The 24,506-nt window shown below is 54.2% G+C and overlaps 5 protein-coding genes across 5 annotated transcripts; 2 read left to right on the top strand and 3 right to left on the bottom strand.

Moving 5' to 3' along the window:
- Positions 1-183: 183 nt before the first annotated feature.
- EsH8_VIII_000578 (CobW/HypB/UreG, nucleotide-binding domain-containing protein) lies at positions 184-1,533 on the bottom strand (the record flags this gene model as incomplete). Its single annotated transcript, XM_083269620.1, has 5 exons — positions 184-519; positions 571-1,081; positions 1,127-1,223; positions 1,276-1,287; positions 1,338-1,533. 5 exons carry the CDS (start codon positions 1,531-1,533, stop codon positions 184-186), a joined length of 1,152 nt encoding a protein of 383 aa, XP_083129388.1.
- Positions 1,534-2,120: 587 nt separating this feature from the next.
- EsH8_VIII_000577 (Mob1/phocein) lies at positions 2,121-3,777 on the top strand (the record flags this gene model as incomplete). The annotated part of the gene is made up of 2 exons (XM_083269619.1): positions 2,121-2,336; positions 2,404-3,777. The coding sequence occupies 2 exons, from the start codon at positions 2,121-2,123 to the stop codon at positions 3,775-3,777; spliced, it is 1,590 nt and encodes a 529-aa protein (XP_083129387.1).
- Positions 3,778-4,556: 779 nt separating this feature from the next.
- On the bottom strand, positions 4,557-6,917 carry EsH8_VIII_000576 (Zn(II)2Cys6 transcription factor; the record flags this gene model as incomplete). Its single annotated transcript, XM_083269618.1, has 5 exons — positions 4,557-4,794; positions 4,887-5,689; positions 5,742-6,490; positions 6,543-6,570; positions 6,624-6,917. 5 exons carry the CDS (start codon positions 6,915-6,917, stop codon positions 4,557-4,559), a joined length of 2,112 nt encoding a protein of 703 aa, XP_083129386.1.
- Positions 6,918-18,291: 11,374 nt separating this feature from the next.
- EsH8_VIII_000575 (uncharacterized protein) lies at positions 18,292-19,961 on the top strand (the record flags this gene model as incomplete). The annotated part of the gene is made up of 4 exons (XM_083269617.1): positions 18,292-19,197; positions 19,311-19,422; positions 19,504-19,615; positions 19,724-19,961. The coding sequence occupies 4 exons, from the start codon at positions 18,292-18,294 to the stop codon at positions 19,959-19,961; spliced, it is 1,368 nt and encodes a 455-aa protein (XP_083129385.1).
- A 424-nt stretch (positions 19,962-20,385) lies between these two features.
- Positions 20,386-24,155, bottom strand: EsH8_VIII_000574 (condensin subunit SMC2; the record flags this gene model as incomplete). The annotated part of the gene is made up of 5 exons (XM_083269616.1): positions 20,386-20,650; positions 20,716-23,801; positions 23,864-23,984; positions 24,038-24,078; positions 24,129-24,155. 5 exons carry the CDS (start codon positions 24,153-24,155, stop codon positions 20,386-20,388), a joined length of 3,540 nt encoding a protein of 1,179 aa, XP_083129384.1.
- Between the last annotated feature and the right edge of the window lie 351 nt (positions 24,156-24,506).

Below are 24,506 nucleotides of genomic sequence, written 5' to 3'. Positions count from 1 at the left end.
TTTTCTCTCTAGACGAAGAGACTCATGATGTTATCAAGGGCGTCAAAAGTTGTAGTAAAGTTCACCGCAGCAAGCCTGCAAAATGTTGTCAATCCCACATCGGACATGCGGCAGTAGCAGGAGCACTTAGTCCAATCATGGTACGAACGATCGAATTGTAGCCATCTCCACGGTTTGCTATATTCATGCGCCTGAGTTGAGAATGCTCAGTAGACTTTTCGCGAAGTCGACGCCTTGGAGATGTCTCCCAATAAGAATAATCTTGCCCTGCTGGACTTGCGTGGCCTCGCGTGATTGATCAGGGGAATCAAGAATCTCAAATATTTCCCTCACTCCTTGGATAAGCTTCACGTCGCCGTTGTCGAAAACCAGCCGGCCTTTACATCGGTGAACCTCGAGCTTCGTCTTCTCATCCCCAGGGAGCTGGCGGTCCCAAAGGACCTTTCGGAGCCACTCATCGACGTTGTCCAATTGCGAGGGCGTCAGCGTTGGTACCGGTATCGAGACGGTCGAGATGCTCTTGCGAATATTAGCAACCAAGATGCAGAACAGTTGCTGAGTTTCACTTACAGAGTCCAGGTGGCTGTGGCCCTTTTGGCTGACATCGAGCTCATTAACTTGGTCATAGGCATGCAAGTCTAGCAGAAAGCCTTCCAGTTGAGGCACCTCGCTCTGCTTGGTGACGTGAATCTTGGCTAGACCGTTGATAGACTCTATCCGTGTCCTGACTTGTTTCAACTCCTCTTCGGAGACAAGGTCGGATTTGTTGATGACGATAACATCGGCGTGCGAGATCTGAACGTGGGCCGTTGTCATGAGCGGCCCGTGGCCGTGGTCCTCCTCATTGTGGTCCTCGTCGATTTCAATCTTGCCTGCGGGGTCATCCAGGCTGCGAATGATGTTCTTCGCATCGACAAGAGTCACGATGCCATCCAAGTAAATGGTGCTTCCTAAGCCGTCGTCGACCCAGAATAGGGGCACGAGATTGCCAGGATCGGCCAAACCTGTAGTCTCTAACAAGATGTAGTCAAAAGCGCCCTTCTTCTCCATGAGTGATTCAATGGCGTTGACGCCAGTGTCCCTTTGAGATGTCAGTTTCGGATCTGCCAATTTGACGGCTTCTTACTTCACGGAGCAGCATATGCAGCCGTTGCCGACCTCTAGCCACTCCTCGACTTGTTCGTCGCCTTTATTGACAGTAAGAGACTTTTCAATGTCGAGCGCTGAAGGGGGTTAGTGTATCCGAATGCCCAGCTTGAGTCCAAGTAAGCTTACAGTCGCCAAACTCTGTGACCAATGTAAGCTAAATTTTCTGTCTTGCATACGATACAACATACCATTCATGATGACAGCAATCTTCTTCCCATGTTGAGCCGTCAGGATGTAATTTAGCAGTGTTGTCTTTCCAGACCCCAAGTAGCCCGTCACAATCGTGATCGGGACCTTGATCTGTTTCTCCGAGGGTGGCAGATCATCCTCGTGTACAGCTCCTGTTTCCACCAGATCAGGCGGGGCATCGTCGTCGAAATCCATGGTGGGATGGAGGGGAACCCTGTGGCTGAGCTCAGACCAATTATTCGTGATGATGTAGGTCTCTGGTTCGGGAAAAAGAAATTTAATAACCTTTCTAGAGGGGGTTTCAAAGTCCCGAGAAAATCCCACGAGACAAGGCTTTTGAAGGAAAACACGCCCTTCCAGTGACTTGTTGGGTGCGGAAGTAAGTCTACAGTGAAGGTAAAGTCTTGGTGCAGCTCTAGACTTAGGTGAGGTACGTACCTACATGCTGTTCCTGTGCCTCCCTAGGTATTGACGTCGTCTGGCCCACTCGCCAGCTAACAAACTGGAAGGCCCCGGGGGTTCATTTCTGACTAAGCCGAACTATCTTAGGGGCTGGCGGCAGCGAGGAACAAGAAGCTCTGGCCCCCAAGTTTCCATGTGTGTGACTTGGAGCTCTTAGCCGCCCGCCACGACTTTTTGCACGCTCAGCTACTAACCACACAGACGAAGTCCACCACCCTGGCAACCTTCCGGCCGCGATCCTTGACGGCGAGGAGGATCAACACATCAAATCCTCCTCCCTTGATTCCTCTCTCGAAATCCCAATCGCTCGCCCCTTCACAATGTCAATGGCGCCGAGCTCGCCCCGGCTGCCCAGCCCACCGCCGCCCGCCGAAATCCAAATCGGCCCAAAATCACCCTCAACAGGCGCGCAGTCGAACCATCAGACATCACAGATGGAGCAATCCCTGATCGAAGCCAACTCGAGGCGTCGTATACATCCGGGAACCAAGGCTGTCGATATGGCCGCTGGGCCGCCGCTTGTTCCCCTTAACGAGGTTCGTCTACACCGAAATCACCACACAAACATGCGCGCTTCACGCTGACTCCTGATCTGTTTCCCAGCTCGACTCGGCTTTCCAGCTTCAGGAGCATCTCGCAGCCCTCCATTTCTACCACACCAACAGCAACAGCTCCCCCATAACCCGCACGACAGCAATCCAGCTCGCAACCCCTCCACCGGGCATCGACCGCACCCTCTGGCTTTATGAGCTCTGCCGCTTCCTGATCTCGCAGTGCAACACCCTTATCGTCGGCTTTCTCTTCGACTCACCCCCTTGCAGTGCCGCGACCTGCCCCGAGATGCGCGCCTCGGAGTGGCAGTTCCTCTGCGCCGTCCACGAGCAGCCAAAGAGCTGCTGCGCCATTGATTATTGCTGCCACACGCTCGACTGGGCCGCCAACATCGTCACTGACCCCAAGATTTTCCCTTCGCGCTTCGTCGTCCTCTCCGATGTCCACAATAAGGGCGTGGCAGTCAAGAACCTCGTTAACGTCTTCCGCCGCCTCCACCGCATCTTCGCGCACGCCTGGTTCCAGCACCGCGCTGTATTTTGGACCATCGAGGGACAGACGGGGCTGTACGTCTTCTTCAAGACCGTTTGCGACATGTACGACCTCCTCCCCGCCGAGAACTACAAGCTCCCGCCCGAGGCCGAAGGTTTGGAGACCGCAACGGCTGTACCTGACGCCAACGGCACCGATAAGAAGCAACTCCCAATGTCCATCGTCAAGCCTCCACATCGCGGCGAGGCCGGCGTTCAGGCGGAGGATGACAACTTCCAGCCTGTGGGCCGTACTGCCACGAGGCGCCATGTTAGGGCCAGCCCGTCTGTTGGAAGTGCCGTAACAACAGTGGTCGAGGCTGACGAGGAGGACCCCGACGTGACGAGGAAGATGCGCGACATGCATATTTCAGCTCCTGAGACGGTCCAGGAGGAGGAGCCTGAGGTGGCGGACGTGCCTGTGATCGTCGAGAAGGAGATCATGGAAGATGATTCGCCCACAGATGAAAACCCGCCAGTGGTACAAGAGCTCAAGCACGAGACCGATTCTGAGAAGCCAAATACAGTGTCTAACGGCACGGGGAAACCTGCTGAATCCACAGAGGATGGGCCAAGCGAAACACCAGCAGAGGACAATGCTGAAGAGCCAGCCGCATTGACCGAACCCGAGAAGGAGTCGGCAGTGGTGGAACAGGCACAAGAGGCGTCCAATGAAGCCGAAGAAGGGGACAAGGGCATAGACGATGTCCCCGCTGCGTCTGAGGACGAGCCTACGGAGAACCCAGACACCAGTGTCCACGATTTCGCACACGACTCAGCCAAGCCAGCCGAATCGACGATAGATGCACCAGATGCCAGTGAAGCTGAAGAAGCGAAGAAGGCGGACGTAGAGACCAAAACGGGGCCAAAGGAGGAAGACAAGAAGGAGGCATGAGGGTTAATGACGTGACGGAGTTTTGAGTGCAGGCATGTTCTATCGAGGAGAGGGCCAGGGCAGAACGGCATCACTTCATATCATCCCGTCACCTACGATGTTTTGAGAGCCACGGAGTCCTCAGGGGCGGGGCACTTTTCTTTCTTTCTTTCTCTTGCCTTTTTTTTTCTCTGTGTTTTTAATGAGATGAGGTCCACGTATGTATAGTATTCTTTTTTAATCTCGTGATGTTGGCGCATCACAGTGTATCAATATGGGCAAAGACCATGTCTATGTCTAACAAGAAATGAATCAAAGTTGTGAAGAGAAAGAAGAAGATTATTTTTGTCCAAGAAAGAGGAAGAAGGGGATGGAGGTGTAGTAAAGTACATCGATATCGATGCCGCGAAATTGCGGAATACGAATTGGGCACAGCCGTCCCGAAGGATTTACGTGCCTCGCTTGCTGTGAGGCGTGGTCCAGTTGAGTGGACGGCGGGGAAGGGAGACGGAAAGGGTGGATAAATGAAAAGAGGCCGGGAAAAAGTCTGGCAGCGAGAAACCGATGTATTTTTTCTTTTCTTTTCGGAACCGCCGGCTCGCTCCAGACCTCGCAAACATTGAATATGCTCAAACCTTTGTCTCCTTCAAGTGTTGGTGTCCTCGGAAAAGGGTAGCTCTTGAGTGAGTACCCCTGAGGCAAATAATGCGAGGCTCTGAAGTGTGCCTGCTTTGCGAGCCGCTATCCAAGGTATAACCGCCTCTTGCCCCCCTTCGTACTGCGATGTGGAATCTCTTCTCTCAACCAGCCCGTGCAGCGCTCTCCTCCGCCATTTGCATCTTAGCAAAGATGTGACGGACCTCTCTCAGGTTCTCCGCTTGGGCGGATACGGCGTTCGCGTTGCGCTCGTCAGCAAAGGTTCGGACGTTTTGGAGTATACGACTGTAGCCCTCGTCGTTGGGCAGCCACCACCGCACACAGGACGGCTCGCGGAACATCTCGGCCATCTTAGAACGGAGTGATATCGGATGTATATATCTGAATGGGCAAGTAAAGTCAGCTTCTGTTGTACATGGTGTGCACCCGCCAAAGTCATGCAGACTAGACCGGACCACCAGGCATCAACTCACCCCATGGTTTCTAGCAAAGCAAACTTCCGTCTTATCCACCTATGGTGTTTGGCATCCTGTGGTAAGAACAGCGCTGACAGGGCGATACAGGCCTGGATGAGAACCAGACTGCCCTTTGGAGTTGATGGCCAGCTTTCAACAGCTTCGAAGATTTGGCAAATGGCATACGCATGCTCTCTCAACTCGCTGTATAATTGTTCCCGTTTTGTTGTAGATGACTGACATTTGTGCATCATCATCGTCGAGTTCCACTCGCTGGTGAGCAAAGTCGTAGAAAAAACTGGGAAGTCGTACAGCACTCCTGGCACAAAAGGGTTCACAATGTCGTCCGAGGTCAGGGGTCGTGCGTGGCTGAAGTCTGTGACCAGGTGCGAATGATCGGTGAGTGCTTGATCCCAACCGTCTTTCCAGTCCTGCAGCGACTTTTGGATTCGTTCGTGCTCAGTCGCAAAGTCTTCCGGCGGGATTTGACCTCTACTGCCTCGCGCAAATAAAGTTGACATTTCTCTCGAAATGACTCTTAGGCGGCCTGACTCCGCTTCCGTTTTCCAGTGTATACTGTCTGCGTCACCCGAAGCAGCCTGCTTGTCGCAATACTCGACAAATATGGTAAACCATTCCGGGGCCAGCATTGTTGGAAAGCCACCCATTATGGCAATAAAGATGTCGAAGCGTCCGTACCAGGACACAATCATTCTTCCGATAGCACTCTGCGTGGCCGTTTCGGGTGTGAACAAGTGAGCTAACATCTCGAATGCAGCTTTTTGGTGGCCCATAAGGTTGATCCAGTCGCCCAAATATTCCTATTGCTCAATCAGCCATCACTTGCTTTCAAGGTCCTAGAGCTACTCGTACCTCGATTGTGGCAAGCTGGAGAACCGTAAGAAGCATGGCAATGCTGTGCTTCTCCTTTCTCTTCAGTGAGTTGAGCAACAATATAACACTCTTATTGTAATACTTTAAGAATTCCTCCATCTTGCCGTTGGGATCCTGAATTGTACGTTGGTACGCCGCGAACCCAACGACCGCATATAGCAGGGCCTCATTTTGCAAGGCAAAGTTCGGAAGGATGACGCGGAAGAAATCGTGGGCGTCGCTCAGCATGCAGTAGTGATAATGTGTGACGTTATCACAGAAATATTCTAGGTGCTGGCGGAGGTCGGCGGGAAGATGTGACAAGTCGGCGCGACTGCCCAAGGAGAGAACAGTCAGGTCGGGCATCGGATATGTCGTCGTTGCTTGACTGCTCGCCGTTCCGACAGATGCTGATGGCGAGGCGCTCTTGGTTCCCTCATGCGACGGTGTCTCGGAGCTTTGGCGTGTACCGCCCGCACGCTGGAGGGTAAACGACGAAGCCGTGCTGCTTCGGCTTGGGCCGGCAAAGTGTTTTTGGTAGTACTCTTCGTCCCCTTCGTCCTCGTCTACGATGGTATCCAAGATGGCAGGTTCCGTGTCTTCCTCTCCATCTTCGGCATCATTGCTCGAATCTGGACTGGCCTGCTGCTGGGTGGCAGCTCCATCTTTGGATACCGCGGGTTGACCCGTGGAGCCCTTGGATGCTGGAGGTTCTGGGTAAATGCATTCGCGACTGCCTTTCCGACATCCTATGATCATTTTAGCCATTACGACCCGTGACATCATACTGGATCTACCCACTATCGCAAACCGGCCGAGTCTCATCGCACTGTTACGGCAATTAGAAGACGAGTAGTCCTGTGTAGGGTTTCGCAAACCCACCTTAACTCTCCTGCTTCTACACATGTAGCATCCGGACCGTGTGCGGCGATGCTTAACATGATCTAAGCCCGGTGCCGATTTCCTCCGGTTTCTTGAGGATTTGGGAGCGCCGAGTCCGACGGGATCAGGAAAACCAGTAAAATATCCCAGATTGGGATAGGGACCAGGCATGGCACCACCCATCATCATTTGACTACCTGGGAACTGGGGAGGGTGTATGTCCTGCGGGCTCGTGCTTTGGCTTGATGCCACCCCCGTCATGGAGGTCAGAAAATGATGGTAGTAGTCCCCCATAGCTGTGCTAAGAGTGACTGGTGACGTGCTTTCTAGACGACGAGAAGGGACACTGTGGAATGTATATATGCGTCTTTTGCAGAGCTAGCATACTCTGCTCGCGAAACCACAAATAATGGAGGCGGATTCCTTGGACCTCGCGACCCACGGCTCGGCTTGCGACAACGATCCAGTTTACCGCGAGGTGTCTAGGTCAGCCGGCGTCCCCCTAAGTAAGCCGTATGCGCGATGGACTCAGGTGCCGGTAGGGAATGAGGTTTGAGAGTTGAAAACGTGAAGGCTTGTTGGAGGACGACCCGTCTTGATAGAGGGGTGAAGTAGTCCGCTAGAGAAGATCGGGATGGAGGACTTCTTACGACTGATTGCTGGGTACTATGCCGGGGCATGGAGGCTTTCCCTTCGGAACAATGACTACGCTGCGATAGAAATTCGCAGTCTTAAGGGGTTGGCGTGGGAGGAGGAGCGGCTGGTACTTTGGCATAGTTTGAAAGGGGTTTGTCGTCGTAGTCGTGAACCACCGTGAGAGGGAGATCGAACTGTCCTTATTTTTGGGGATCAAAAGAGTGAGATGTGCCACCCTGGAGGGTCTAGGTCATCCAGAGCCACAACAGTTCCTTCGATGGCTCGTACAGCGGATGATGATGACCGCAGTGGGGCTTTTTCGATGGCCACAACGCGACTGGGTTAGCTGGAGAGCGGGTATCGCAGCCCGCGCTTTGCTGATCTGCTGGCGGGATTTGGCGTTATGGCGGGGGCTCCTAGTAGGTACTACGCTAGGAAGGGAAGTCAAGACCTGTAGGAAGATGGTGAGGTGGTGGTGTCTAGCTTTTGTGCCCAAGACAATCCCGGTAAAATTCAAAGGCCCTTGAAGACTGGTTAGAAGAGGAGGACCGGCTGTGGTTGGCCAGCTATAGCTTGGGGCCAAGAGATCTTGTCAGGGCAGCAATTGGCATGGAAATTGGTCCCAGATATGAGCGCAGCACAACCTCTGCTCTGCCGCGGAGAGAGGAGGAAGAAATCGGAGAATGACAGGCAAGCAGGCGTCGATATGCCGTGGTTCCACTTACTTAGGTTCGACAAGGGGCGAAGATCGAGAGACAGGGTCGAGGAGGAGGAGGAGGTTCGGGCAGATGAACAGGGTCAGATCTGAAGCCTCAAAGCCGGTAGTAAGTCCAGTAGTGAGACGAAACTGCTGGGGCATGTGGGTATGTCGACCGCGTTCCGGCAAGACAAAGCGTGGAATGTGAGATTAGAGCCAGAAATCGCCTTGGGTGTTGTTGGTGTGCGGGTGAGTGGCGCTAAGGTCGGAATAAGTCTAGACGGGGTAGGCAGCTGTGAAGTTGCCTGAACTATGCAGCTTGCCGGAAATGCGAAATATCGATACAAGATTGACAGTCCTCGGCGACGATAGTGGCCTGAAGAATGGACTGGGATGGAGAACGGCTGTCCTGGAGAGTGGTGAAAGTGGCAGGCGCGGGGCGAAGGGGCTTTTGGCACAGTCACCCTTGGGAGCTCAATGTCTTTCTTTGGTGGTGGTTCCTTAGCCTTGGGAGAAGCGGTTTTGAAAAGACGACCCTAGGTTGATTAAGGTTCCGGGATGGCGCGTGAGCGCTGGGGCGGCTGAGGCGTGGTGGTGGACGCTGGCAAGAGGCCGATCCAAGGTGTGAGATGGAGGCCCGTCACCACCCACGCCGACTGATGAATGTGGCAACGGCTGGTTGTCCTAAGCCTAAACGGCGTGTACAACCGGCGCACTTGATTTAGTCTGGCCGTCTGCCCCGATCTTAGCATACGGAGAACAGCAGTATGGATCCTCAGGGCGGCAACGATGGTAGGACAAATTCGACTCACCCCCCAGGAGGTCGAAGCCACGGAGTCGTCAAGGTGTGTGCTTGTAACTCTGGAGCAGAAGTTGGACGTCAAATTCTGAAAGAAGAAGAGGCACAGATAAGCCCTGGCAAATAGCTAGACAAGGGTCATTCGCCCAAGCCTCCAAGGTCATGTAACGAGCCAAAGCAAGCGCCCAGGCCTTGCTGGTGGGGGGCAAAGCTAGGACTGGGCTTGCTGGGGTTGGCACAAGAAGACACTTGAAGCCCTGTCAACGTCTGCTACTAGAAGTTTGATCAACGCCAGGCTAGCTGAAAAGGATGTGGAGGTTCCTGTTGTTGATCCGGTGTCCTGATCTCGGATCCCGCGACTGAAGAGCCGTGACAGCTAGGCGCAGTCGCCCCGAGATTGGTACGGGTGGATGAACGGTGGCGGCGTCGTCCTCACTAGTCGGTTGCTATGACCTAACTCGCGCGTACATCACTACCAGACTCTTCACGTTGGACGGCGCCAGCGGTTGTCTGGCAGTTTGAGGTCCGTAGGCGCGTTCTTCCATGCGACTCTAGCGCGGAATTCGTCCAAGCCCTGACGTCCAGTGACGGCTTTAGGCCAATGGGCTCTGCTCAAAATGGCATTCTTAAACAAAACAATGTGGGACTGGTCCTGTCTAAGACGGCGGAAATTGATGAAGGGAAGCACCCGTGGGCCGGCTGGCCGCTATCCGTACCGTTCGGAATGATCGTATTGACCCGGAGCAGCAAATGCTGCTGCCACAGAAAAGAGAGGAGAATGCGCGGGCTGCTTTTTGGGCTACACTAGCAGCATTCGTGCAGAGATAGATTTCATGGCGTAACCGTATTTGCAGCGGGGAGGACGACCTGAGGTAAGGTGGAATGCAGAGTGAGGGGACCTGGCCAGGCACTTGTGGAGGCTTTCTGCGCATCCAGGCTGTCGGGGCGTGGAGCCACTGCCATGGTGGAGGAGGAGGAGCAGGAAGAAGAGACCAACACCCCTCATCCACGTTGGCCACACCACACACCACACACCACACACCCACACCCAGCGTTTGGGGCCCGGTTTTGGTCTGGCGTCGTAGGAGCAGCAAATGGGGGGTGTCGTTGGAGCGGGAGCACAGACATGGGGCCGGGAGGTGCGGCCGGGGTGCCAAAGAGGGGAGGGCAGATGAAGAGTGAGAGCAGCAGCACAGCATAATCTAGCTTTCTTGGCTCTGGGAACCTGATGCCGCTAGCGCCCATGCTTAAAGGCCGCGGTCCTTGGGATGGGACGAGAAATGAGGTGAAGTCGCTGCTGCCGCCGCCGCCGTCTTTTGCTCCAGCTAGTGCCAATGCCAGTGCGTGCTCGGTGACATGTCGCGCGCGGGTGGGGACGTGAGAAAGGGAGCCGGCGGGATCGAGGGGAGGGACAGGCGTTGGCAGCAGACGCAGCCGGATCGTAGTGCGGTGCGCCGCCGTCTGAATGTCGAGAAAAGGTAGCTCAAGGTACGCTGTGAAGGCCCTCCCACTTGAAGAGGGTACCTGAATAAAAGTTTCTCCGCCTTGTTGGTTCTTGGTGCCAGTCCCGGTGCCTGTGCCTCTCTGCCTGTGCTTGAGCCCCTTGTGCCCCCAGCAAGCAAAAGTAGCTAGTTCCTTCCCTCCATCCCAGTGAGGTTGGATGCTGGCAATAAGATTGACCATGACAGAAGCAGGGAGGATGGCGACTGGCTCTCTCTCTCTCTGTATGTCAAATCCGACAGAGCGTGTGGGATAGGTGCAGATGGCCGGTCGGTCGGGGCTTGGTGCAGCGCAACCAAAAGCAGGTGTGTACTATGTTTGGAGTGGACGATCCACGCCGACATTCGTCCCAGGACGGCTGAAGGGACCGGGAAGGCCTTGCCAGCGGCTCAGACCAATTCATACTTCCATTGTGATTGAAAGCGGGCACCGATCACCAATCCCAAGACCCAAGCACAGGAATATCGTCCCATGCTGGGATGCGGAGCAGAATGCAAAGTCGGTCTCCGCTCCACATACATACCTAGTGTACTTTGAGCAGCCAAGCTACCTAGTGGGCGAACGAAGACCTGGCAGGGCTTGTTCAAACCGGAAGTCGAGCCTGCATTAGCAAATATGCAGCCACTGCTGTCGTGCGCGCGGCAAGGAAGAGGTGGAAGAGGAGAAGGGGTGGGAGAACGAACGCCCAGATGGGATAAAGGACTGGTTACGTAGTGCGTGGTTCATTCATTGCAAGCCGCAAGATGGGCAGACTATTGGGGGGGTGTCTGCGCCGAGTTGAGGTGGGATTACGCTGCTGATGTGTTTCGTGCGGCCGGTTATGCCCATATTCAGGCTTCTACCCTCCTATGCTGACCGGCCGCATTGAAGAGGCATGGCAATCACGTGGAGTTTGGGTTCTGGTGTTCACTGCGACAGACAGACAGTCGCATCAGACCAATTAGAAGTGGCCGAGTGGGGAGGAGACGCGCATTATGTAATGCCCTGTAAGGAGGCAGGTTCTCATGTTGATCACGTCTCGAAACAACAGGAGTCAAAACTGGACGGGCCGGGTCCACCTTCTACGGTTCGGTCCCACGGTGCCGGCGGTGTCGGGGACCTTTTGAAAAGCAGGCCGCGGCCGCGGTACATTTCTTCCCTCTCACTACCGTTTGGGAAGGCGCGTCCGGGCACATACCCCCTCCCCCTTCCCTCCTTACCTACCTCGCGGTCCATGTCCACCTCGAGTGAGGTATCCATAGTGTTGGCAGGGATTCTCTCGCACCTGAGTTCATTAGGATCTGGCACTTTACTTCAAGCAGGATGGGAGGGTCCCCAGAAGTTGGGACGCAGTCGTGTGCTTATGAGGAGTGCGAGAGTGCCAGGCAAGATATGACGATGCGCTGGGGACTCCAATTGCGCCGCAGCAATGTGGACAAGGTGCATCCAATGAATTTGTGTTTCCGTCAAGCCAAGGTCAACAAGGCCAGCTAATGACATGGGCGATTGGGTTATTGGATGTTCTCATTGGATAGAAGTGGCCAACGTACGTGGGTGCTCTTCTTTTCTTGGACCTTCCTGAATCGTTTCACTGCTCATAGGTATGCATTTCCGTACACTATTAACACTATGCACACTGCTACCACATTGGCTTGCATATAGGTCCTTCAAATATCCCGCCCATGTCATGCCAACAGCTGCGGATACTGCAATGCCATCTTCAACATACGAATGCCATGTGCACAATCCGACGGCGAACGACGCACGCACCGTGTCTACCTACGTCCACCCTTGTACGGCTTCTCAAACTCCGCATTCACCTGCCTCAAGGGTTGGGCCTAACACCGAGGTTGCCATGATTGACTGACTCCGTAGCTGCTTTCAAATACTGAGGTAAGACAGGAGGTAGGGAAGGAGCCGGTTCATCATGCCTGTCCGTCCACCTTTCCTCTTCAGTGCCCTCCCTCCCTCCCTTCCTTACCTCCCTCCTTCCCTCCATTCCATCCCCCCCTCTCCCACGGGCCCCCGACACTCAGTTTTCGGCATGGGCCGGGATGTGCTGCGTTGCGGGTTGCGGTACGAATTTAACCTCCAATGGCCCGATCCAATGGTTTTCAACGGCCCAGGCCGATCGAGGTGCTGCGTCAAGCCCCTGGCCTGGCGGCTTTTCTTTTTTTTCTTTCTTTCCTGCACCTGCCAATCTGCCCACAACTAGCATAGTGCACATGCAGGTGTGTCTGTACCCGTAAGCTGCCTGCTTGCCTGCATTTTGCATCCAGTTCTTGCATTCTTCCGCCCTGGCAGCTAGCTACGTACAGCCAAGTGCCCTCACTTGCCTCATTCGCCATCAGGGCTGTGGCTGTAATAGCGTCCTGTAACTCCCACTCAGCTGCTGCAATGCTATGCCATGTCATGCACTGCACTACGTCTTCACAATCATCGCCGCGATTGCAGCGAGAAATATTTTTTTTAAATAAAAAAAAGTAAAAATTCATGACTCCCAACAACTTGACCAGCAAGAGCCTAAGCACGATACGTTCCGTGGTGCCTCCAACGGAACCTGCCGTACGTGCCCCAGCCGCCGAATCACTTGCACTCCCTCACCTTGCAGCTATCTAGGAATACCGGGAAATCAGCCTTATTGCACCACGCTCAGCTCCCACGCCCAATCTCTCAAGCATGACATGTCGTGCGCTTACTTGTTCACAGGCACCGTTTCATTTGCCATTTGCCCTGGGGTCTGGTGCTTGGTCCCCAATCCGGCTGAGCCGGGCTTTTAGATTTGCTGCGCCATGCACTCTGGTCAGCTCATCAGCTGTGCATCAACAATACGATTATTCAGATGGTCCGCAACGTCTCATCTGCCCCTGTTCTCTGCATGTTTAGATTCTAAGCTGTCTTTCCTTTTTTTTTTTCTTCTTCTTTTTTTTTCCTTCCTTTCCCTTCTTGGTTCAGCCCCAGTCATCATCAGCGGCCCGGCTTCTAGAACGGAAATCCCATCAGCTTTCTTCTGGGGGGTGGCGACAAGGGCTCAAATACGGCCATCCAGTCAGTCGGGCGCATGCAGTATTCGGTCTGGCATGTATCAAGCATTGCATGCATCACACACAACGACGTGCTTGGGGCCGCGGCCCATTTCTCCCATGCTGCCTGCCTCAATATCACTTTTGGCGGCCTATAGCAGGATATGGCTCACCGGGTCAAACTCGTCATGTGTGAGGGTGAATGGACTTTCTTCGGAGTACGGATATACAAGGGATCATATACTCTGTATGAATCGCTGCAAACCCGCTCATCATCCCGCAACCCTCCCTGCCACCTGGCTGCGCTCTAACTAAGCACATCAACAATACCCTTCCGTGTGACGCTGTCCACCAAAGACACTGGCGTTTTATGGAGGCATTGGGCCATTTGCTGCCGGTGCAGGGTTGTTGGTTTCCCGTGGCAAGGCACGCCCCGAGACAAGGTGCCAGGTGGCATGCAAGCTTGAGACTTGCTGCCTCTCGCAACCTTCCCTTCATTGCTTTTTTTTTAAACCCCACTACGGAGGCGGTCATGGCTCCTAGTTGGGATCATGGATTATATGCCCAATTGCAGATTCGTCTATTGACCTGTCGGCCTCTTGGCTTGGGATACTGACCGCTAGACTCGGAATCTAAGCAAATTGCCTGCCTGCCTCAACCAACTTCGATCGGTATGTCCAAACCACCAGGCAAAAGCCGCAGAGAGTAAGAGCCTCCCACCTGCGCCGGCATGGCGCCATGTCGCCCACCGATCTGCAGCTTGTCTTGGGCTGGCTTCCTCCTAGCAGATCGATACTGCATGTCAAGGACGGATGCATCCATCCGTGAGAAAGGGGGGGCTCCCTGCAGAGAACCCAGGCAGCGTTCTTTGATAGGAGTACAAAAAAATATCGACCCAGCACCCGTATCACGGTAGCCGCGGCCCCCAATCCCCCATTTGAGCCCCAAGGCTATTCTGATTCGGCCACTGTGGGCTGGGGGTCCTTTTGTCGCGCAGTTCGAACGCTGAGCTCCAAATAAAAGATGACTGCCCCGCCTGCGGCGTGACAAGGGGCTCTGACATCCACTCTCGCAAGCCTGCGTATTCTCAGGGCAACTAAACACGAAAACAGACCAGATGAGTCTGCCACAACCAACAGCTTGATGGTTTGTGGACGAGAGGTTTCGGCCATCCCAAGACCCCCAACGGCCGCTGAACCTAGCGGTGGTGTGCTGAAGTCCCTTGGCCGCAGACGTTCGGCGGCAACGGGTGGGCGTACACTTCTATTGGACGTGCTCAGCAGAACATCTCACTCGTTTGAGTCTAACGCCTATCGGATGAACTGCCCATGAAAGGTTGGTTGTACCAGAAAAGTGCCATATTTGGTGGCAGGATGTGATCAGGTTTGCAAATACAAATCAATAACATGGCTTGCTATACCTATTCGAATCCGTCCTATATTGACAACTAGGCAAGGCACCGACGGGGCGGTTGGTACTACCTTGCTAACATTACTACATCTCCCAAAGACAGCAACCTGTTCACTACGCCAATACCGAATCGAAAGAGGCTTGCCAGCGGAAATTATGCGTCCGAAGAGAAGAGTTCCTGGGACGAACCCCACCAACCCAACCCGATGGCGGATATTCACAGCCGTCAGTAGGGTGATCTAAGGCGTGCTCTAATCGACTACCGCACCGCGTGGAAGTACTTGGCTGTACCAGTACCAGGCTCCTTGGATAGCGGGATGCAACATACCGTCGGACTGCAGGGCCAGTTGATCCTTCCTCGCTCTAGCTTACCTTGGTGACACCTCTCGAGGTATGGCCTTGGACAGACGACTAGAGCCCGTATGTGGTTAAACCGTATGCAGCCACTTGGTAAAATACGGGCGCAACGCGTCAACGAATCTAGCGCAGAAAGCGTGTAGGCCTAGCACGCTTGGCATCTTTCCAAAGTCTGGTTAGCCAGGGCCTAGAAGACGGGCGAAAACGGGGTTCATCTTCTGATGAGTCCAAATCTTGGCGACCCTTTACCATCCCTTCCGCAGTGGGGCTCAACCGGGCAGCGTTGGCTTCGTAGCTGGCCGAGGTCCCCTCAACTTTATCCAACAATGAGGTCCTACCGTTGTGGCTGGGCAAGAGGGCGTACAATCACCAATCCGGCATGGGCATATGCCCCGAACGCTAGCCCCATTTGCAGGATTGATCATCGAACGACTCACCAGTAAGAACCATGGTTTCAGAACGAACTGAGCGGCCAGACTTGACAGCTCACAATCAGACGCGGTTTCCCTCTGGACGTTAACACATACCACAACTGGCGAGAAGTCATCAGGACTTCTCAGTAACGGCCAGTCCAGAACTCTACAACACGCTTTGGCATCGTCCCTCTATGATCCGGCATAGTAGCGTAACGTAGGGGGAAGAACACAACACGTAGCGTATCATAACGTCGGGTCAGGCTCAAATGAATGGCACCTTCGCTCCGATGCCCATAAATGCGGATATGTCGGGATCCTTTGCATTATTCGGATTGTGCCACACTACCCGCATCTTCTCCCGGACATAAGGGACTAGCCATGTTTGACTGCGAACGCAAAAGCCGCTTGGAAAGAGAGGTACCGTACTCAAGTTGCATGTTCAGGGGCTCTAGTCAGGGGTTCTCCATGACAACAGCAATATTCATTCAAGACGCAACTCCTGGCAAGATACGGTATGTGATCTGTCAGTCTCCCTGCCTATCGGCACCGGCACCCTGATCCTTGACAAGCTATGGCATTGTTTGACCTTTGCAATCATATCATCCCCATACGTCTTCTCATTCTGTTCCTACCTCAAGCAGCTTTGGCTGGGCCACCCTGGACTGTTGTCGCTGCTTGGTCCCGTGTTCCATGCCCGATTGTGGGACTTTCGGAATCGCTAGTCTAGGGTTTCTATGTTCGAGGTCATGGTCTCAGGAGCATCTTCATTTTCTCTCTCAAGCCAAAGGGCTGAAAGAAGAAGAACCCCCCCCCCCCAAATATGACGTGGGAGATGCAAGTATACGCGTATACCAACCTCTAATATGGTTTGCGGATACTTCTCTGCTTTGGGTATTCCCACGACCCCTTTTGTAGGATTGGCGTTGTTGGTTTCGGATGGTTTCTTCCTTGACATATCAAACTCTCTTTTTGACCACCTCTGGTGCATTTGCGGCCAACCCTCGTCAGAAGCAAGACGGCACGGTTTTGTGACCTGCTAGACCGCGAGGTCGTGCCAACTTGCCATCACCAGACACGAAGCTGCCATTCATGAACCTTGGCAACTTAAAGGGGGCATTTGCACGGCTTCCCTCGCTCGACCACGGATGTCCGTATTGCCATCGGGCCTTGCAAGTACTAAAAGGCTTGTCCACGTTGATTAGAAATCTGAACCGACCGACCCGACAATATAACACCCGCGTTCTGCTTCCAAAGCAACGCGTACATTAACGCAAGCCGGCATGTCTTGCGAGAGGAAGGCAGCTCGAGCCCTATTATGAACGGGCTCCGGGGTCCGACCGAAGACCTGATCAGGCCGTTCCTTGTCTGCCGGGTCCCGCGGGGCTGGGACCGGCATACCCAAGGTCTTTTCGCACAGCCTGAAGGGATAATCCACCTTCACACCATCTAATCTTACTACAAACGTTACTTTATATCTGAGTATCCAATCGCAAGAGCGCTGGGGACCTCATAGGTAATACCTCTCCAAAGTTGCAGTGGTACCAGCTAAGGACATAAGTTGGGGATTGTGCGGGAGAGTCACTTTGAATGCTACGCGGGAACGAACGAACTCTGTCCATAGCGCCGTTGCGACTTTGCGATTAGATCGGGTAGCAGTCTTGGCCAAGGCGGTAAACTTGCACTGGCGCAACGGCGCAATGGCGCGGACGGATTTGGACGAGCACAAAGCGGCCGTGGGTGTAGCTGTCATCTCTTGAGAATAAACGGATGAGATAATGTCAGTGCTCCTGCTGTGTCGGTCAAGCGCAACGATGGCGGGTGAAGTCTCTGGGATTGCAAGTAAAGTTGTGCAGAGAGATTGTCGAATGATCCAAAGCCGCTCCTTTACACCATCCTTTACCCCAGCTAGGCGCATTTGGGCGCTGGCTGGACTTACCCAACGGTTTTCCTGTGGGCAATTTAATACCATCCCCGGTTCGGCGTTGGATCTGCACTATGCCACGAGCAATGGTTTCAGGAAACAAGAGGTTGGTTGGCTGGCTGGCTGTGTAAGACATATGTCGACGAGAGAAACAAACCGGAGTATTTGCCGCTAAATATGTCACTGGACACCAAAAGGCAGGAGGTGCCGGAGATGTCGGCGTCATCCATTGGTCAAGTCAAGGAAGTGAGGGTCGACGATGCGTTACCCTGGAACGGTGGTCCCCTGGTGCCACCACTGCGATATGCGGAATGAAGATCTCTCATTTTCCCACAGTCGTTTCGAGTAGACAGGCGAAGGGCCTCTGCGAGTCACTGTTCACACTCGCCAACCCACATTCACGGTTCTGAAATTAGTCGCGGAACGTGGACCGACATTCCTCGACCTAGTTTTGTTTCAAAGCACAGGCCAGCTTGCATTTGCAGAGCTGAGAGAAAGCCCATGACTAAGACAGCTAACTGGATTGATTTGAAAAAACAAAAAAGTTGTTGATATGAATATTTGTCACGTGGGCACACGTGACCTGAAACTTCAAAACACGCCCGGGCCGTAGGGGGTCTTGACATGCTGCCAGAATGGTGACGGGAAAGTTTCAGCCTTGCTATTAACGGGGACGTTGTTCAAAAGTGAATTGATGTGCTGCCTCGTACCGTACCATAAATGGTTAAAATAACACGGACGATACAAAACACTGCGTGCGTGAGACAGGTTGTGATTCCAGCCACGGCCGCCTCTCACACAACCCACCACATGTCTTGCAAGGGAGCGGTCATAAACAAGCAGGGAGACCAGAATCCATGATCCATACACACAAACATCGATAATCAAGCACACTGAGAGCATCTCTCCGAGAGAAAGAAAACAATCATAATGGAGGCAAACATGTCGGCGTCCGCCGCCGCGGACGGCACAGGTCACATGGACTTCGGCTTCTTCTTCCTCCCCTTCGCCACATTCATCTGCTTCCTCATCCCCGTCCTCTACCTATTCCCCCCGATCCCGGCCACAACGAGCGACGCCCTGCGGGCGACTCACTCCAAGATTGGCGTCACCCCGCCCAAGAGCAACCTCCGGGACCAGTTCTCCGCCGCTCACCGGCAGGCCGGCCCGACCGGCGCCGCCCGCCTCCAGGCGCTGTGCGTGTACCCCATCAAGTCATGCCGCGGCATCGAGGTCAAGCGCAGCAAGCTGCTGCCCACGGGGCTCGAGTTCGACAGGCTGTACACCTTTGCCCAGCTCAAGGCGGCGTTCCCCGTCGCCCTGGACGACTCGGACGAGGTCAAGAAGAAGCACTCGTGGGAATTCGTCACGCAGCGCCAGTTCCCCCTGCTGGCGACCGTCAAGGTGGACGTGTACGTGCCCGACGCCACCAAGAGCACCGTCTTCATGGAGCAGCGCAGCGGCGACGCGTGGATCGTGCTCCGGTTCCCCTGGCAGGACCGCGGGTTCAACGGCACCCTGCAGTGGATCGCGGCCAAGGTCCGGGACGGGTGGAGGGCCGTCCCCGAGAAGGAGGTGTTGCTGCCCGTCGAGTTCCCCACGGAAAAGGAGATTGAGGAGCGCGGGTACACCCGCGAGGACGTGAGGGTCTGGAAGGAGATGGTGCCGGCGCTGAACATGGAGAAGGAGCTCCCCGAGGAGCTGAGCCGGTATCTCGGTGTCAGCAACAAGCTGGCGCTGTTCCGGGTTGACCCGAGCAAGTTGAGGGAGGTTTATCGGTGTGCGCCCCGGAAGGAGGAAGCCGGGTACCAGCCCATTGTCGGCTTCCAGGACGCGGTAAGTCTTTCTCACTCTCAACGTTTGGGGGGATGATCCCCCCCTTCCCCCCTTATTTTATGAAAACCCGGGCGTTTAGGGGAGTGTGAGCTGACGCCGGTTGGGATGAAAAGTATCCTCTGCACCTCATGAACCTCAGCAGTCTTCAGGAGTTTGACTCCCAGGTACCCAAGGACGAGGACCTCAAGCAACTCGATGTGCGGAGGTTCCGGTCCAACATTATACGTAAGTCCCTCTTCGCCATGCTCGATTCCGCCACCAATCCTTTCTCCGAGCACGTTTCGCTTACACAGAATATGACTTTAGTCTCTGGCGCCAAAGCATATGACGAAGAGTCGTGGAAATCGATCAAGTTCACCAAGGGCACGTCGAACATCACCACGCCGGCCAACTTCCACGTCTCGTGCCGTACAGTCCGGTGAGTTATGAATCTCCTTCCCCCCACCCCCCGGAGAGAGAGAGAGAAAGCAAAAAAAAAGAAAGAAAGGAAGGCTCCTTTGTTTCCCAGCTAACACGGAAGTGAAAGGTGCAAAATGCCCAATGTCGACGCAATCACCGGCGCCCGCCACGGTGTCGAGCCGGACAAGTCCCTCCGCAAGTTCCGCGACGTTGACGAGGGCGCGCCGCGTATGGGGTGCCTCGGTATGCAGCTATGCCCGCTCTTCGAGGGCTCCGAACGCGTCGAGTACATGCAGGGCTGGCTCGAGGTTGGCATGGCCGTCGACGTGCTGGAGCGCGGTGAGCATGTGTACATCAAGCAGTGAACGAGTCTTCCCCCTTGCGGTTCCGTTGGTCTGGCCACGGTTGATGCCTGCATGAGGTAGGGTTGGTTGGCGATGCAATAGATACGTAATAGATATAGAGGGGGCATAATTGGTGTCGGGTCGAGGAAACCCCTGCAGTTGAGAACAAGAAAATTGATCATCATTATCACACTCGAGCCTCCATTAGATATCATGCCGTTACTCCCTAAGTTCCGGTTCGTTTCATTACGACACCCGTCCAACCCATTGTATAAAAACGACGACAAACGTGTTTGTCCTGGTATCCAACCGAAAATCCGACCGAGACCCCCTCGGACACCTCCCCTTCCCGTATACAGCCTAAAAAAGACGCTCAATGATAAACAAAAAAGGAGCAGTCCCATTATCGTTATCATCATGACATGTCCAAACCAAACTAAAGCCCTCACTTCAAATCGGCAGGCGTCAACGCCTGGACCATACTGGTACCCTCGCTGAAGCGTGTCCGGAAGATGCGGTTCGCGTTCTGGAACATGCCGTCCTTTAGTGAGACGACAATGAACTGCGAGCCCTTGAAGCGCGTCTTGATGAGGCGGCCAATGTTTTGCGTGTGCGACAAGTCCAAGGCGGCGTCGACCTCGTCGAGGATGTACATTGGTGCGGGCTTGAACTGCAGCAGGGCCATGATGAGGGAGAGTGCGATAAGGGATCTGAATGCAACCACACATGTTAGTTCTCCGTTGGGAAACGCAAATAACCGGGGGGGGTCTCTTACCTCTGTCCACCAGAAAGCTCAGTCAAGCTTTGCTTCCACACCTTTCCGAGCGAAACCTTGACTTCCAGACCTTCACTAATGGTCTTGCCTTCGGGAGGATCCAGCTTGGCGAAGCTACCAGGCAGCAGCTCGTTGAAGATTTGACCAAAGTCGCCATTGACCTTCTCCCACGTCTCCTGAAGGGCCTTCTTCTTGTAATCATCGAGGCTGATGATGGTCTCCTCGATCTTGCGCTTGTCGCGAATGACTGTCTTCATCATGTGCTTGAGCGACACTTCCTTCTTCTCGACGCTCTCAATCATGTTCATAACCTTGGGATTGATCTTTTTCTTCATGCCCTGGAAGCGATCCGTCAGGTTGCGGAGCGTGGCCTTACACTCGGCGATGTTTTGGCCCTTGAAGTCGTACGGCGTTCCTGTGCGGCCGAAGTTCTCCTTCTCGTCGGCGATCCAGTCGTGCTCCTTCTCCATATGCGCCACCGTTTGCACGGCCGATTGTTGCTCCTTGTGGAACTTGTCGACCTGGTGGCCGAGTTTCTGCATCTCGAGGCCCTCCTCGGTGATGCGCGCGTTCTTGGACCGGGTGGCGTCCTCGAGAGCGTGGAGTTCGTCGTCGAAGCCGTGAAGCTTGGCACGCTCGTCGTCAAGTTCAGCCTGGACACCGCCGAGCGTCTCCTGCAGACTTCCTTGCTGCTTGACGAGGTCTTCGATGTCCTGCAGCTGGGCTTTGATGGCCACCTCGACCTCTTGGAGCTGGTCGCGGGCCGCGGACAGGTCGCCCGAGACTTGCTCGGAGTCAAGCTGAGCTCCTTGCACCTCTTTTTGCAGAACTTTGACCGAGGCAGTGTTCTTTGTTAGGTTGGCTCGCAGTTTATCCAAAGACTTCTGGAGTTCGACAAGCTTCGCGTCCTTGTTGTTGTCGAAGTCCTTCATGTCTTTTTCTATCCGCTTGACGTCAGCGGTGGCTTCGGCGTGCCTTTTCTTCGCTTCTGCAGTGTCGGTCTTGAGCTGAGCGATTGTTTCCTTCATGTTCTGTACCTCTTGAATAATCGAGGAGGAAGAATTGCCGCTGATTTGCTCCTCGGCAAGCTTGATCTCGTGGCTCTTCAGGTCGAGCTCCTGCTTAATCTTTCGCGCGTGGTCAAGCTTAGACTTTTCACTCGCAATGGTAAGCTGGAGCTGGTGGAGAGAAGCCTCGGCCTCCTTCAGTTGACGAGTGATGTCGTTCAGCTTCTGAAGAGTGACGAGCACGCCACTTGAGTTGGGAGAGCTGCCGCCGGATAGAGTACCAGATGGGTCGTAGGCGTCTCCCTCGAGAGTGATGCTCCTCATCCTTACGTTGGGGTCGAATGTTACCTTCTTGGCGGTGTCCGCATCCGCGCAGATGAGAGTGTTGCCAAAGACGTACTCCATGGCTGCGGATACCTCCTCGTCATAACCGACAAGAGACAGAGCCAAGTCAACCTTGCCTGGCGCAATCCTCTGCGCCGTCGCGATAGATTGGGCCGAGGCCTTGAATGCGGCAATCTTGTTCAGCGGAATGATCGTGACACGCTTGCGAAGCTTTCCTCCCTGGAGTAACTGAGTACCAGTCACTTCGCTATCGACCACGACATTGTAAAGTCGACCGCCAGCGCAGATCTCGAGCGCGGTACCCGCCTGCGTGTTTTGCTTGTCGAGAGTGAAAAGCTGAGCAACCAAGCCCTTGACCTTGGACCTGTCGAAATTAGGGGTTGGATCGGCGTAGTTGAAGTCAATGTTGGCAACTTTGCGCCTCAGGCCGTCTGCCTCCTGACGGAGGCCTCGGATCTGCTGCTGCAGAGATGACTGCTTCTGGTACAGCTGCTCTTCCTGGCCAGGTTCGAAGCCTAGCCTGCCCAGCTCTTTCTCAAGCTTCTGGGCTTGTGACTTGAGACCTTCGAGATCCTGAAGAAGGCCAGCATTCTGTTCCTTAGCCTTTTTCGCGCGCGGCTCTTCTTCCTTGATGCGCTTTTCAAGATGCGAGATCTTCATCTTCGCCTGCTCCTGTTCGGTGACGGCGGCAGTTGCGCGGTTCCTTGCGTCTTGCAGCTGGCCTTGGTAGCCGCTCTCTTGGCCGTCCTTGGAAGCGACACCAGTCTGCAGCGTCTGCAACAGTTCTTCCTTGGATTCGGCTTCTTGACTTTGCTTCTCCAAGTCGTCCTTGGCAGCGTCGAACTTGGCCTTGATTTCTTCGTATGCTTTAGTTTTTTCTTGCAATGTCGCTTCCAGTTCAGAGACATTCTTTTCGACGGCCGTCTTCTTTTCTTCCTCCTCGGCCATACTGGACTTCTTCAAGTCCATGACTGTGGCGAGTCTGACGAGCTCATTCGAATGCTTCTTGACGGCATCTTCCAAGCCCTGCGCCTTTCCTCCTTTCTTCAGCTCCTTGTCGCGTTGCGCACGAACTCGCTTGACGTCTTCCTCAAGATGGGAGATTTCGCTCTTTAACCGTACCGCCGACTCCTCGAGGTCTTTTTGTCTTTGCTTCTTGCCCTCCAGATCTGCTGCGGACTGCTCCAGCTTCTCCTGACACCGTACGTAATCGTGTGCAACGACTACTCTGGTAAGGCGCTCGAGATCGTTTTGAGTCTGTTGGAAGTCGAGGAATGCGCGCTTCTCCGTCCGAAGCTTCTCCAGCTTTGGTTCGATTTCATCTTGGAGGAGTTCTGTGATTTCTTGAAGCTTCATCTCCTTCTTGGCCATTGTCTTCAGCGCCTTATCTCTCCTGTCCTCGAACATTCTTGTTCCTGCTGCTTCCTCGATCATGGCGAGAATTTCGACGGGCTTCATGTTCAGGACCTTGGTGATACGGCCCTGCATGATGAGGAAGTTGGGGTTGTTGATATTGAGCTGGACGGACTGGAACAGATTTTGTACTGTTTGCTGCTGGGCGCGATGTCCATTGATGAGGTATTTGGACGTGCCGCCCAGGACGATCTGTCGAGTCACACTGATTGTCGCATACTCTTCGAAGCCGATGGGCGACTTCTTCTTGTCTCTGTTGTCGAAAACAATTGTGACGCTCGCTTTCGTGACACCGGCTTGGCCGCGCTTGTAGATAAGGTCCTGTAACGAATAGCATCAGCATCGAAGTCCGCCAACAGAATCGTCCACCACGGCATTGGTACCTGGAGATTTTGCGCTCGGACAGTGGTCATGTTCGTGATACCCAGAACAAAGCAGATGGCGTCCAGGATATTGGACTTTCCCGAGCCGTTGAGGCCGGTGATCGAGTTAAAACTTTCGTCCCTGCGTTGTGTGAGCTTTCGTCATCTCTCCGACCGATGAAATGTTTTGTTTACCATCCCGAAATCACCGTCCGCACGGCGTACGACTTGAAGCCCTAGGATGGGTTAGCGACACAAAATAAAACATGGGAGTCGAATCGCATACGTCTATAATAACTTCTATGACCCTCATGCTGCAGTGGTTAGTGGTTGGTGATGTTGTTGCTGAGGACTGTTGTCGGTGTCTAGACTTTTTGTTTACTTTCGCCTGGTCGCGTTTCCACTGTACCCCCCTCTCCCCCTTCCTGGACCCTCGCCCGCCGCACTGCACCCGCTTTCCGGCCGATAAGGCTCTTATCGCTTTCAGCAACCGTGAGCCTCCCGCAAGCGCGAATGTCAATGCCCCGGCCAAGGCAGCCCCACGAAGTTGATCCGCGCTAAGCCGAACCCGGACTCGACCAAAACATTCGGTTCACAAGGCAATTCAAACCCAGGTCCATCAACACCACCACACATCCATACAGCTTTTGTGCTTCCCACTTTT

This window comes from Colletotrichum jinshuiense, chromosome 8 (genome assembly GCF_051148585.1).
Source record: "Colletotrichum jinshuiense chromosome 8, complete sequence".
In the NCBI taxonomy this organism is placed as follows: Eukaryota; Fungi; Ascomycota; class Sordariomycetes; order Glomerellales; family Glomerellaceae; genus Colletotrichum; species Colletotrichum jinshuiense.
This window is presented reverse-complemented; position numbering and strand designations above follow the sequence as displayed.